Source organism: Poecilia reticulata, linkage group LG14 (assembly GCF_000633615.1).
Source record: "Poecilia reticulata strain Guanapo linkage group LG14, Guppy_female_1.0+MT, whole genome shotgun sequence".
Taxonomy (NCBI): Eukaryota; Metazoa; Chordata; class Actinopteri; order Cyprinodontiformes; family Poeciliidae; genus Poecilia; species Poecilia reticulata.
Genome location: NC_024344.1, coordinates 26,519,881 through 26,534,475, shown reverse-complemented (window position 1 = coordinate 26,534,475; position 14,595 = coordinate 26,519,881). Strand labels below are relative to the sequence as shown.

The 14,595-nt window shown below is 39.9% G+C and overlaps 1 protein-coding gene and 1 non-coding gene across 2 annotated transcripts; both read right to left on the bottom strand.

Annotated features, from left to right (window-relative positions):
- Positions 1–4,010: 4,010 nt before the first annotated feature.
- On the bottom strand, positions 4,011–14,437 carry LOC103476353 (mitochondrial Rho GTPase 1-A-like; the record flags this gene model as incomplete). The annotated part of the gene is made up of 13 exons (XM_008428630.1): positions 4,011–4,244; positions 8,546–8,751; positions 8,829–8,951; positions 9,072–9,155; positions 11,742–11,872; positions 12,093–12,187; positions 12,328–12,473; positions 12,602–12,686; positions 13,007–13,127; positions 13,219–13,327; positions 13,455–13,553; positions 13,842–13,955; positions 14,354–14,437. Coding segments are annotated over 13 exons (1,512 nt in total), but the record flags the coding sequence as incomplete, so codon positions are not given.
- trnad-guc (transfer RNA aspartic acid (anticodon GUC)) lies at positions 11,242–11,313 on the bottom strand. The gene has a single exon. It is a non-coding gene; the product is annotated as a tRNA-Asp (tRNA).
- Positions 14,438–14,595: the final 158 nt, after the last annotated feature.

Below are 14,595 nucleotides of genomic sequence, written 5' to 3'. Positions count from 1 at the left end.
CCTCCGATACTCTCCAGGCCTGGAGCGCCTCCACCAAACTCACTCCAGGAATCAGGACCGATCCGTTTGGCCAGCTGTTGATGTCTTCTTCATCCATCCAGTTCTTCATCCATCCAGAAGTCTTCTTCATCCATCCAGTTCTTCATCCATCCAGAAGTCTTCTTCATCCATCCAGTTCNAGAGAGAAATGCTCCTTTAAATGTGCAGATGTGGGTCAGCGTGTGGCTGACTGAGCGGAACATTAAAGGTCGTCTCTTCTTCCTCTGCAGCTTGTTGTCACCCTGCGGTTAACTCCTCGTCTCCCCGGTGGTCTCGTGATGTTTGGCTCTCATCGTAACGTTTGAACCGTGACATTTGAAACTGTTTGCATCAGCTGAACGCCGACAGGATGACATGAGTCAGAGAAAAACGCTCAGGTCTCGCTTTCTTGTGAAGAAGGAAATCTGACTCAGAGGTGACACTTGTTAAAGGGTCTCAATATTAAAGCTGCAGAGTTGAGTTGTTTCCAGCTGCATTGACTAGTAAAATATGAAATACTCTGCGTATTAAAGGCTGAGCGGTGGAATCGGATCAAACTGGTTTGTCTGATGAATCCAGGCAGTAAAGGTTAAACCGCCTGATCAGAAACCGTTGGACAGYTCTAACGTTTTAGCTCAGATCTCCTGTTCGGACCATGAAATTGAAGGTCGCTTTGCATCATGGGAGTTAAACGGCTTGAKACCTGCGGTGAGGTTTGAGGCGTTTTCCCCGAGTTTCACTCTGAACACCGAGGCGAGTGATGATGATGATGATCTGATGAAGATGCATCAATGTTTCCAGGAGAAGCCGAAGAAGCCGAGTCATGAATGAATCAGCGGCTCATTTAACGGTGACCTTTAACCTCTTAGTGACAGAAACAGTTCAGTTTGTAAAGGTGAACAGAAGAATCAAAGACTCACAGTTTGAGCTGCTTCCATCTTTTGGCTGCAAACAGAAACATCAGAAACATTTTTAAAAACACCAAAATGTTTGATTCAGTAATAAAACAGAAAGTGCACCCTCTGACAGTTCACACTAATCTGGTTGGTTTCAGATTATAAAATTAATTAAATGTAAGAATCAAAGAACATCACATGCAAAAAAACAGAAAAAACTAAAACTGACGCCAAACCCTGAAACAAGTTTTTATAACCAAATTCAACTAACGAAATAATGAAAACTTAAACATTTTAAGTGAAATAAATAAAACGGAAAAAAAACTAAAACTAACTGGAACTGTTATAAAACTAACTAAATATTTTGAAATTGTTTATGTAATATCCTTTGTGTTTATGAATTTATTTATTAGCCTTTCAAAGGTCAAGTTTTAGAAACATTTGAGTTTAAGTCAGCTGTCGATAAATTACAGCTTTTATATTCCTCCTGGCGGCTTTGCTACGCTGTGCTATGCTACGCTACTCTATGCTACGCTACGCTATGCTAGTCCACAAAATGTCTGCAGCAKAAGTTGTTAGAAAACTCCAGTGTCAGCTGGTTGGTCAACAAAAACTGAATACATTTTTAGAAAATAGATTCTTCTGCTGAGTTTTCATGACCAGGTCCATGTTTACATGACCACAAAACTTTCACCTTTTTAAATTCTGCACCTAAAAATCAACCAAAGTGTGAAAGAACAAACTACTACTATAACTAAACAATATCTAACTGATAAAACTAGTAAACACTCKAAAAACAAACTAAWACYAACRRAGTTATCAAACTAAAACCTCACTTCTGACTCCAGGAACTCGTTTAGTTGTGGAAATTTGACCCGTTTCTATAAACAAACAGTTTGTCTGGTGTTGATTAAAATAAGAGGTTCTGGGTGTTGATGTGGTTGACTGAGTTCTGCTTCAGCTGAAAACTGTGAAGTTTGAAATAAACTAATTAGCAGCTACYTCTGGTCGTTTCCTCTACAGGTTCACACTTTTCTCTTTACTGCTGCTGAACCAGCCACAGTGAACTCACCCATGATGACGAGTCCGGCTGCAGTGAGCAGAACCACCAGCAGGAACAGAACCAGCACCAGAACCACGGTCAGCATGCTGCCCTCNATCCATCCAGAAGTCTTCTTCATCCATCCAGTTCAAGTTTCTGAATATCCAGACCAACTCTGGAGCTCCGGTCTGTTCCGCCGTGTCTCTCCACGCCGCTTCACCTGCTGCCAAACCACTGTGTTGTTTTCTATAGGTCAGGTAAAGCTGTAACCCAGGGAATTTAATCCATGGACATTCTGAGGACAAAATATGCATAAAAGACATTCTAGCATCTAAAAACATTTTATATGTATTCTATTTATTTATGTTTTACTCTCCATGGTAAACCATTTGTTTCACAGACTATTTTATTCTATTTTGCTGTCACAAGCTCAAATGTAGAATATGAACATTCATACAGAATGATTGTTTTTAAACACCTGAATTTTGGAACAAGTTAGTAATCAGTAGCTTATTAGCTTATAATAACATGCCATCATAAACAAAGTAAGATGTTAAATAGTTCAACAATTTATTGATCTACAGGTTAACAAAAGTGTGTATTTTATTACTATTAGTTTAGTTAAAATAAAGCAGCTAATTAATTTTATACGCTTTGCTATCAAAATAATCTTCTACAACAGGATGTGGAGGGAAATTTATTTTTTCAGGGGCCCCCAAAAAATCTGAAATGTGTTGGAGGGCCGAAACAACAATGACTCAAATTTAATCTCGACTCATTATATGTTTTCTCATATCTCTTTTATAATGAAATATTTAAATCAGCTTCTTTTGGTAACAAGAAATCTGAATATTCCGTAAATATTCATAAAAGTGAACAAATTGTTCAGGGCCGAACAATTAGGTTTTAAGCGAGAATTAATACCAATTCTGTCAAATTAACACTGTCATCAGATTTAATTTTTAAATTTGTTAATCTCTTCACAACTGAAATGGTTTGTTATGTTGAACAGCTGACCAACAGATCTGTTGTCACGCCCACCAGTTTGTCCCATTTCAGCGAGAAGCTTTCCAGATGTAACCGGATCCTTTCAGGTTTTATTGAATGATCAGGGCTGTGACATGGGATTTCTTTAAAATTGATGGTTTCTCAATTTATTTCTGATGAGAACAACAAATAGAAAAAAAAACATGTTATGGTCTGCCTGCTCCAAGGCCTACACTAAACAAAACTATATACATAACAAAATTAAAGTTAATTCCTGTTATTTTGCCATCGTAGGTTCACTTAAATATTTACATWACAGAATGGATTCATTTATTCAATCATATTCATATATTGCAATAGTGATGATAAAAATTAACTTAATAGATCTATAAATAAACTGGATGTATTTAGATGAAAAATAAACAGCACACACCTCTCCCTCAGGACGACATGACAAAAGGATCTAAGGGGCGCAAACAATTTAAAGACAATACCACAGAAGAAGAAATAAAAAGGAGGGGCTTCTAATCTTAAAGTAACACGGTTAAAACCATGGCAGCTTTTAAACGTGTTTCAGTCAGGTACGGAACAACATGAATTACATTTTGTGTAATTATAACGAAAGAGAAATACAACCTGGTAACACAGACATGCATTTCCCTCTGTCAAGAGCTCACTCCCCCTTTCATTGACCGCATGCCTGCCAGCTCCTCTGTGATCCTGAAGTCTGCATTGATCCTGAAGTCTGTATTGATCCTGAAGTCTGCATTGATCCTGAAGTCTGCATTGTCCAGTCTGTCTCAGCTCTCAGACGGGACAGCCAGGGAACAGGACTCAGTCATCTCAGTTGTAGAACCAGGATGTACTCAGTGCTTCTCAGTAAAATGCGGTGGGAGAGGGAGACCTTCTCATTAGCGTCTCTTTTGTCCCAGAACATATTAGTGCAGACGAGTAATTTATTTAGAAATAGTGTSTCTTTTCTTTGCCAACTACATAMAGATAAACCAGAATTGTATAAAAGTTTGTTTCTCGCTTGTGCTGCTTGGACAGAAAAGGGGAGAGGCGGGTTTGGTTTGCTCAGGCAGTCTTWTTTTTATTTTATTTTATTTTAGTCTCTTTGTTCCTTTTAGTAGAAAGGAACAAAAAGGACCCAAGTGGAAAGTAGCCGCCGTCTTGTGCCGCGCCATCACCAGTGTTTTAGCACTCTGTACATGGCGAAGCCCAGCGCTGCGAACACGCCGGCACAGAGGCCGGCCCTGAGCCAGAAGGAGGAGTTGTTCAGGTCCGGCTGGGCCAAGTGCCTGAGAGAGAAGAGAGGCCGAGGAGGTGAGGGCGGGTCAACACCCAACAGGAAGCAACATGAAGCAGGATCAGCACTGCAGTGATGGACTTTCTCTGAGTTGCCAAATGACAAAGCAAAGCTGAAGGGTTTCCACAGAGGGCAACTTCCTGAATCTGAACCACGAAGGATAAAAATGAGCCTGAAACATGAACATGGGCTTTGTTTTGACATTTGGTTTAAAGATCCAGGGTCAAACAATGAGGAGATGCAGGGACAGAAACAGGTGGGTGTCAGAAAAGCAGCAAATCTAACAACAAAACTTTATTATCCAATTTCTATGGCAGCCCTGGAGGAATCGGAGGGGGGAAATGAGACGATAAAATAAAAAACAATATACAGTATGATATTTGCCCTTCCTTTATCTCTGGTCTGGACAGCTATCAAACTTTGTTTTAAACAYACAGTGAGCTACAAGCTTTGTGCATGAAAAGTTAGTTACCAGAGAAAACAGGCTAAGATCAGGTTGGTGAACTTTCACTCTAATAAGAGAAAGCATTAAAAATCTAATTAATCTAATTCAGATGACATGTTCTCAAAATTGTATCTATCAAAACCAGAATAAAGAAATGTAATTAATGCACTATAACTACATCTCACATGAATAATTATAAACCATAACTAATGAGTTATTGTTAAATATTTACATTATTTAATAATGTAAATGAGCAGGTAAATAAACCTGCTTATTTACATTATTAAATAAGCAGGTTTGAAGAGGCTTTCGAAGAACATTATTTAAAAAAGAAAAATCCTTGAAACTTGAACATTTCTCAACTCTATTACTATAAAAATCACATCTTATAATCTCCTGTTTCCTCCAGAGCTGTTTAACATTTGCTAACCGAATAAAGGCAATAATGAGCTGCGAACTAAACAGAAAGCAAAAAAAGGAGCAAAAAACCAGTTAAAAGCATAAGAAAAAGAAAACCAAAGCCAGTTTTTCTTCTTTTTAAAGACGTCTTTATAGTGAAACRAAACACTATGTTGTTCTTGTAAGCATAAAACGAAAAACCAGACTAAAATTCCTTAATAGTTGTGATATAATAATTTAGATGTAAAATTCAAGCCGACTTAAAGCAGNACCGGCAGAACGGATCAGAACCAGAACTCTGATTCAGGGGGAGCAGCATGCATGTAGAAGCAGCAGGACTGGAGATCTGAAGGAACCGCTTCCATCAGCATCTGGGGGCGGGGCCAAGGACAGCAGCAACCAATCAGAACGCTGAGAGCTCCATGCTAACCCTCAGTTAGCATAGCAGATAGAAAAGGAGCTAAACAAAGAGTTTCTGCACRTTTCTATAAATTATCTATAAATTATTAAGATGAATTTATGACCGACATGAAATATGAAAAAAAAACATGAATATAGGGAAATAGTTTGTATTCAACTTCCATTATAGCAGTGGTGGGCACTGCTAGCGAAAAAGCTAGCTGCGCTAATCCAAACCCACTATTTACAAACATTAGTTGAGCTATTGCTAAAGTGCTATACATACATGATATTTAGAGGAAGCTAAGCAAAATCCTTAGCTCCACTTTTAGTGCATTAGCGAAGTGTTCCCACCGCCTCATTACAGCTTCAAGAAGTCACGCTCTGCTTTGTCAGCTGGTGTTTTCCAGTGCTTCCATGTGAACTTTGACCCTTGGTCACTCAACTTCAATAACAAGTGCACATAGACAGTTACATAACCGTTAGCTAACTGTCTACTAGCCAATATCATGTCGTCATGATGTAGATGATGCAAGACGTTTTCAGGAGGCTGAAGTGAAAGCAGGGAAAAGTCGGGATACATTATCTGAATTATGGGGTTTGTAGTTCCCTCATAGTTTCAGTTTTCAGCCACAACAAACAAACCTGGAGGCTAGCTAACACTAGCATCCGTTTGGTAGCGCAATGAGTCCAGAGGAGAATCATCATCTCAAAACTCTGAGCTTCAACACGACTGAGAGTTCAGRAGCTTTTGGTCCTGCCTGATGATGATCYTGTGTTTATAGATCTAATGGGTTTGCTGAGATCCAACAGGAAGTGGACCAACATGGCGGTCAGTCTGATCTAGATGGTAGATGTGGTTCTGAACCGCYTCTGGTTGAGAAACCTGCAGYGCTGGTTTAAAACTGGAACACATGTGATAAAATCTGGCCCTGTGRCGACCCAGACCGATTATTTCACTCTAAACTCATGTTGATAAAGAAGCAGATCATTATGACCACTGGTCTAGAGGTAGAAACGAGTTTAGCTGGAACCCATCAGGCCCTGCGTGACCCTGACTGGCTTTTTTCTGGTTGTTGTCTCTCAGGATGACCTCATGGTCCTCACCTCGGCTGTGAMGCTGCTGCTGTTAGAAGAGGAAGTCGGGAGGCTCTCTGTGGTCAGCTGATCTGCTGGATGAGGAAGTGAAAGCAGATGATTTTAGAACAGCAGAATCAGCAGCTTGACAACAGAGGAGAGAGTCACACATTACAGAACGACAGGACCTGATGTTTCCTTCTCAGAACCAACTTCCTGTTTTGAAATCAAGATTTAATCTTTCACACTTTGATCAGACTGAGTCATCCTGGACCCTGCAGCCTCCCTGCATGGATACCTGCAGTCTGAGTAGCAGCTGGTCTCTCTGAGGACGTCTGAGGTTCTGATGGAGCCCAGGTGGTCGGAGCTGGACACAAACACAGCATCAGCATCAGCATCGGTTAATTAATAGATCAATATGAGACACAATGTTCAAAAATCTCAGAAAACTCTCCAAACTAGTGTTAATAAAGTAAAAACAGATCAAACCTAAATGATTCTCTGCTAGTTTCTCTGCTCTGTGTTGATTCATCGATGAGTTTTAGGTATCTGGGCTTTAACCAACAAATATCTAAAGAACTAAAAGTATCGATGGTGTCCAAAGCTGGTCCTCCAGAAACGCTGTCCTGCTGCATCTTTCAGTTCTTTCTCTGGATCAACAAACCTGAATCCAGTCATGGTTCATCAGCAGAACCTCTGGACATGTTGAGGACGTATTGGACCGACTGAATGAACCATGACGGAGCAGAGACTCAACTAAAGCTTACAGGACAATGACCCAAAAGGACAGAATCTGGACACATATAACGTAGACCAGTTTCTGAAGGTTACAGGGAAATCTGGATGGAAGAATGGATGTTCTGTTCTGGATGGTAATGATGTGGTTCTGTTCAGGGAATCATGTTTCCTCACCAACACTGAACAGGAGGCTAAACTGGAGGCTAAAACTCTAAACTCTAAAGACTCCTCTTCAGGTTCTAAAGGATTAAGACCTGATATCTGTCATATCTGAGCCATAAATCATAACCACTCAGGAAAACTAGAGCACCAAACTCCAGCTGCTGTAACTGTTTGGGAAGAGCAGATGATTTATATTTTCCTTCTTCACTGATAATATCTAAGAGTAAAATTAAACTWTAGTCACAAAAGTGTATGAATTTTAAGATAATATAAATTTCATTAACAGTCAACATTAACCCTGATCNGCTTTATCCTGACCATGCTGCTTAGTGTGTTGAGGCGAGTCCATGTCCAGTCAGACATTTATCACTTTGATCACATCAAATTCATATATCTGGCAAAAATTCAAATAATGTGAAAACAATTCTCTACAAAAACCTGCTGGCTGTAAACCAAAAACTTAAAATGCACGACTAAGTTCTGCTTATTGAGAAGTGAAGCATGAGGACAGTCAGGCTGCAGAGAATCAATAGAACAAACACAAGCTGGTTTTGCTGAWAATCTAATGTTTAAAGCAGATTTTATCCCCAACATCACCAAGCCTCAGTTTACCCAGAAGCCCGTCTGCCATGACTTCTATTTGAACTGAAAAATAGCTACTCGCACTCAGCAGATTGTGTGATTTCAGTATTTAAAGAATGGGGCTAAAATGAGATTAAACAAGCACATCCCTTYAAGTGCTTCATAATCCAATCTGAATTCTAATCTGATCAAAGAGCTTTGAGTTTGTAAGACMYYGATCAGGTTTAGAGAGACTTAAATGACTGAATGAAACCATTCAGCTCTGGTTTATTAGAGACTAAGAGTTAGAGACACTTTCCTGGGACGTACGGTGGAAAAGTGGAAACTTGATTTCAGAGACTGAGACCAAACTTGAACATCTTCAGGTGAATCACATCATGTAGAAGTTACATAATAAAATCAATGGTGTTTAATCTCTTTTGGTCAGATAATCTCCCAGAAAAAAACAGGTTAGATGAGGAGAAAAGGTTTGGTTGTGTTTTGATACTCACGGGTACATGGCCATGTGGGTGAKTCTGGTGTAGAGGTTCATACTGGGCGCCTCGGTCGTGTTGCATGTGAACGGCTGCGGGAGGTGGAGCTTGTGCTTGCGACARAAGTCGAAGGGCGACTGGCTGTACTGCTGCTGCTGAACCTCGGCCAGGTCGGACTTGGCAGCGACCACGAGGCAGGGCGTCCTGCTGTCTATGAAGCATTGCTGCAGGAAGAAATAATCAAATGTTTKGCTCTAATACTGACACAGAAAGTTATCAACCTAACCGTCTGGAGCCGCACCTCRTAGACTTTAGCGCAGTACTCGAAAGAACGAGGGTCATTGACGTCGTACACCAGGCAGACCACGTCGCAGGTCAGGTCAGGCTCGGAACTGATGTCAAAATCTGACATCACCTCGTGGAGCTGGAGGAGAGCGGACAAGAAACAGAGGGATTAGCTGTCAGCCCCGAACTGAAGCCGTAACACAGAGCGATTATTTAGCAGTAATCCGGAGAACTTCTGCTCAGAATAAAAGGTTCTTACCAGCAGGTACTTCTCCTGATCGTCAACGTAGGTCGAACTGATGACATAGTTGGACTTGTGGTCTTCTCTGATCCGGATCTGTCTCTGTGGTGGACAATGAAGTCAATAATATCCATTTAAGGAACATTTTTGCTTTGAGTTAAAATAAGTTAATTTTGAATTATTTGTTGACAGAAGTAGACAGATATAAGGACAGCCAGGTTGGGTGGAAGGGTTTTTTGTTTTTTTTCTTTCAGCCATTTTGTAAAAACCAGCAAATCTTTGTCTCACTTGAATGGCATGTTCTCTTGTCTTTGCCATTTTGAAGAATGGATTAACAATAAGCGTGTTGGGTGATGTGCTACAAGTACTGTAGAGTGCAATAAATTATTTCCACACAGTTTTCAACAAGTGTTACATTTAGATTTCATAACAAGTGAAAGTTTTCCATAAAATATCAAAGCAGAAAATAATTTTGGATCTTTAAATTTCACGTTGTAGATGCTGACCAGCATTTTAACACTGGCTGATCCATTTATTGTCATGAGCAAACAACTACTATTCCCTTTAATTGTTTTGGGGCTCCGGCTGCTTTTTATTATTTCAAATAATATACTTTTCCAGTCTGGAGTCTTTAGACAACCCTCCAATTAATATTTGGGTTTTATTATCTAAAGGTTCCACAAATCATGAAACAAAACGCAACAAAATTCTGAAATTGGCTTTATTTTTTYGGAGTGAGGTACAGGGCTGTTTAACAGCTTATTTGATGTCTGGRTTAAAATAAATTAGCCTTGTTATAAATCTGAAAGTATTAGACTTATAAATACAGACAAGCTAACCCGACACTAAATGTACATTCTTCAAAATTTCTCAATCGTTTTTAAAAAATGTAGTGAAAACTCATTGTTTTGGTTTTTGAATGAGTGCATTGCAGTTCGTAAGTCAAAATACTAATGAATGAAATGAAATTTGACGTGAAAATCAAATTATGTAGCAAATCATAGATTATTTGTATATAAAAACAAANAGTGGTCTGAGGGGAAGTAGAGAGGGCTGAGGGACGGTGAGCCTTCAGAGCTTCCAGGAACTGGAGACACCAAACCAGACCTGCTGCTTCCTCTCATCTTTTAATAAACATCTAAAMGACATAAACAGCTTTAATCTTCCTCAATATGTGTCTGCAGCTAACAGTTCTAATATAAGCTTTAAATTATTCATGCAATATTTTCTAAGTTTAGTGGCTTCAGTGGTTTCTCTTGTTCATGAGAATCAAGCTGTTGCTGATATTATGTCACAATAAATTTAGTTTCACGTTTACTGAATCAACAGGATGTGCATCAAAATAGCACCTTCATTTTATAAATGACAAAAAATAACAGCTTCACTCAGTCAGATTAAATTAACAGCACACCACAGCTCAGACCTACCTCTTCATGACGATGCCAGAGAGCCACCAGGTCTGGACTTTTGGACTCGGTCAGTGCKCTCTATTCTGGTTCTGCATCTCAGCCTCAAACTGTGAGTTTTACATAATTTTTCTCTGCAGAAGCGAGAGCAGAAGCCAGCTGTGCAGAAAACACCTGCTATGAATACAGACAGAGACCACAGAGGTCTCAGTTTCTGCTGTGGTTACAACATGATGGTAATTATTAGACAAACAAAGCCGACAACAAGTTGGTGAAATATAAATTAATATCTAAAAATAGATTATAAGGCTTATATTCACTTTGATAACATCTCCAGGTCGTGGCTGTCTCACCAAATTAATACATATAATCAATAAGAGTTTACATTATAAACACCGTCTATTTGCCCTAGTGTCCACGGGGGGGCGCCACTCATACAAAGCAAAAGGACCAACATACAACATCATAACTGTCCTTGATGCAATCATAAACTAACTCCTGTTGACAGGACAATCTAATCCTCTTAAGTTCCTATTAATGATCAAATCTACCTCACCGCACTAAATAAATTCACTGTATTTGTTGCTTGATCTCCATTTAATCCACTGCTTTTAATAGTGAAATGACAGACTATTTCCAAGAGTAAATGGGGATATATACTTCCCTTGGTAGATACTGTGCAATAACTACTCTGTTGGCCTTTAAACTCGGCGCTATGCGTCCAAACTCCAAACTGTTCGCATTATAATAATAAATAAAAAAAAAAATAAAACAAATTGTGCCTCCCCGTCGGGGAATCGAACCCCGGTCTCCCGCGTGACAGGCGGGGATACTCACCACTATACTAACGAGGAATGCCGCGAAAACTAGYTATTTCAGTACCGAYTTTATCCACTGTGACGACATAAAGGGTTTCGGATTTAATTCAGGTCTGTCGGCATGGGCATTGTCCGCCCATAGTCAGCCGTGGCCAACTCTGTTATTCTTATATCGATTTGATACAGTAGCAGCTTCCGCACTTCCAATATATGTGCCTTCTGTCACTTTTTTCAGCAGTTAAAACTGTTTAATCCGTTGTTAACACGTCATAGCCTGTTTCTATGAGGGGCCGTTTAGGACAAAATCTATGTTTTGTCTCTCACACACTACAAGAAACTCACGCACACTCAAAAAAACATCACGCACACTNCAAACATTTATTATCAATAAATAATGTGACACATCTGAAATAAATAATATGAGATGCATTTTCTAAAGTGTTTTCATGGTCGCTCTGACCAACCTGCAGGTTTCTGCCGAGGAAAGCCTGCAGGAAGCCACTTTTCCCGCTGCCGCGCTCCCCCAACACGTTGCACTGGAAGACGCTTCGCTGCGTTTGCTTTTTCTGCAGATCGATGTGCTTTTTACGCGTCACTAAGGAAGAAATTGATACACAAAATAAAARCAACAAATAAATAAATATAATAATTATTCCGTTGCATATGTTTAACAACTTTTAGACACTTTTACAGAAACAAAACCATTTAGATTAAATTGATAACATCCATTGTTTTTTTAAAAATCCCTGTTTACTTGTTCARCTGCAGCTTACCTAAAAAAAACATTTAACATTAAACACAATCTGATCCATTACCAGTAATAGCAGCTTCGGAGTCAGGTTCATAGACGGAGTAGCCGAGGTAACCTAAATACTCCAAACTCCTCTGGAAGTCCAGATATGTTGTTAACCTGCCAGCAACAACAAGGAGAAATCAGAACTTAGATGCTCTGAAACTCTGGTGTCTGWCYTTGTGTTGAAGGTATTTGGGTTAATCAAAGTTGGTGGGATAGAGGCGCCTGAATGCATGTATTAATAGAAAGCCACTCACATCCACTGGGAGAGGTATCCCTGGTATGTGATCCATCCCTGGTGGTTGGTGCACACCGTGTTGTTGACATCTGGACCCCAGGGCATGTAGGGAAACACGCTGAACAGGTCCTTCACTTCCTTTGGGGAAAGCGCACAGTCTTTGTCCTGCATTAAACCAATCAGGTAAAACTTTTGGCTTTGGCAGAAAAACTGCTGCATTAAAAATTAGGAGCATATTTTGAACTAAACAGGCACAAACTAGCTAAACAGCTCTGTTGTGCATGACCACTCACTTTGTCGTGTTTGTCAAAGACGCTCTCCAGAAAGAGGTAAGTGTTGTGGTTTAGCTCAGTGGTGCAGCCTGGAGGGACTTTTATCCTGAAATAGAGGAGCAAACATTAGTTCAGSAGCTGACCTGACGAGTTTCCAACAGCAGCATCTAAACAGAGACGGACTCTGGGTCAGTTTGTGTTACATAAGGCAACCACACAGGACCATATGACTGCTGGCAGGTTTTCATAGCCATGAGGTAATAAAACATTTCAAGAGTCAGACTGAATCACTGAGGTGTTGTTTTTTTATTTGACTGCACTCTTAAATGCAGAGAAGGGAAATAGTGTTTTCAGCAAGACTCCTCTATCTGTATGTTTTTATAATTTCTAGTGTCAAACAGAACTGTGTCTTGAGTAAATGCTTACAGAGGGAACAGATATGCCGGCGTGAGCTCCAGGTTGTCGTCGTATCCGAACTTCCTCAGCACCGTCCACACGGTTTCGTGTAGACCATGCAGGATGGACAGAGCGTGCAGGAAGAGGAAGCCTGCAACGACCAGCCAATGAGAGGATGGGATCTGGGATCCGGTCAAAACCTGACAGAGAGGTAAAGGAAACAAAAGAGACACAAGTCTGACCTCTCAGGGTGAGTCCATCATATCTCAATCCGTTGTTTATGTCCCTCATCACCATGTCCTTCACATCTTCTAAGACTTGAGGTGCCAGAGGCGTATTGAAACAGACTATCTGTAAACATAAGCAGTAACACATTGAGATATTTTTCCCAGATTTGTTCATACTTAAATATAGCTCTTTAAATAAGGTTACATTAATTTCTGTAGCAACAGATCTGACAATCAAATTAAAGAATTACATGGAAGAGGTCAAGTTCGTCGTCGTTCAGGACCCCATCGTTGTTCAGATCGGWGATCTTAAATATCCGAGCTAAAGCCCTAATGCAGGAAGGTTTCAGCTGCAACACACAGGAGGGGTTGAAATGTATGAGGGTTAAAATAATTAGATCTGTTGAAGGTGACATCAGAGAGGAAAAGTAYTCTTTAGTTCCCTCTCCTCTTTTTTATATGCAGGATTGAGCTTGAATCTATTAAAGATAAATCTGAATAATCTAAAACTGGCATCAGCTGGTCAGACCTTCAGCATCAAAATCCTAGAAGCAGCATTTCGAAAATAAACTCGATGTTACGATGACTTCCTAATTCCTAGATGATCCAAAATGTGTTCTGCTTCTAACAAACCTCACCTTCTTCTCCTCTGGGCAGTAGAGGAGGAAAGCTTTCTCTCCCATCGGGCGGAGAGCAGCCCTCTGGGCGAAGGAGAAAACCTCATAGATGTTCTCCAGGTTCTTGGCAGAACACTGTGGGGAAAAGAAATGTCCAACTAGAAATCTGCACAGAAAAAAGGCTTAGTAGAGATTCAATGATGGAGATAAATACATATGCAAAATACTAATGCAGTATTCTCATAAGGATACATTTCCTCATACGTATTTACTTACTCTGCACACAAAGGGACTTCTTTCTCCAAAGTCAATGCCTCCTGTTGACTTTAGAGTTGATTTTATTACACCAACACAAATCTCTTTCAAATTTAGGTTTTCACCTTTTGTTTGCAGTTTTTAACATCTAGCAATGTATAAAACTAAAACCGTTTTTGCAAATCCTCACAAAAATGTAGCAAACGGAACCAATTTTTTTTGGGGGGTGGGGATTTTAATTAATTGTTAAAAATCAAACAAAGGTTTTAACCAGCTACATTTCCAAAAATCTCATATTGTTTCCGCAGGTGAAAGTGTTTGATGCTGGACAACAAGTCAGAGACACGGGGGGTTTTCTGTGATGATCACACGCTGTCCCAGAGCAGCCCCATGTTATCTGTGGAAACAATATGAGATTTTTGTGTAAATACTGTAAACTCTGATACTTTTACTCAGAGTTATCAAACCACCAGCATCTCACGCCTACATCCTCTGCTAACAAGTTGGACAAACCGAACCA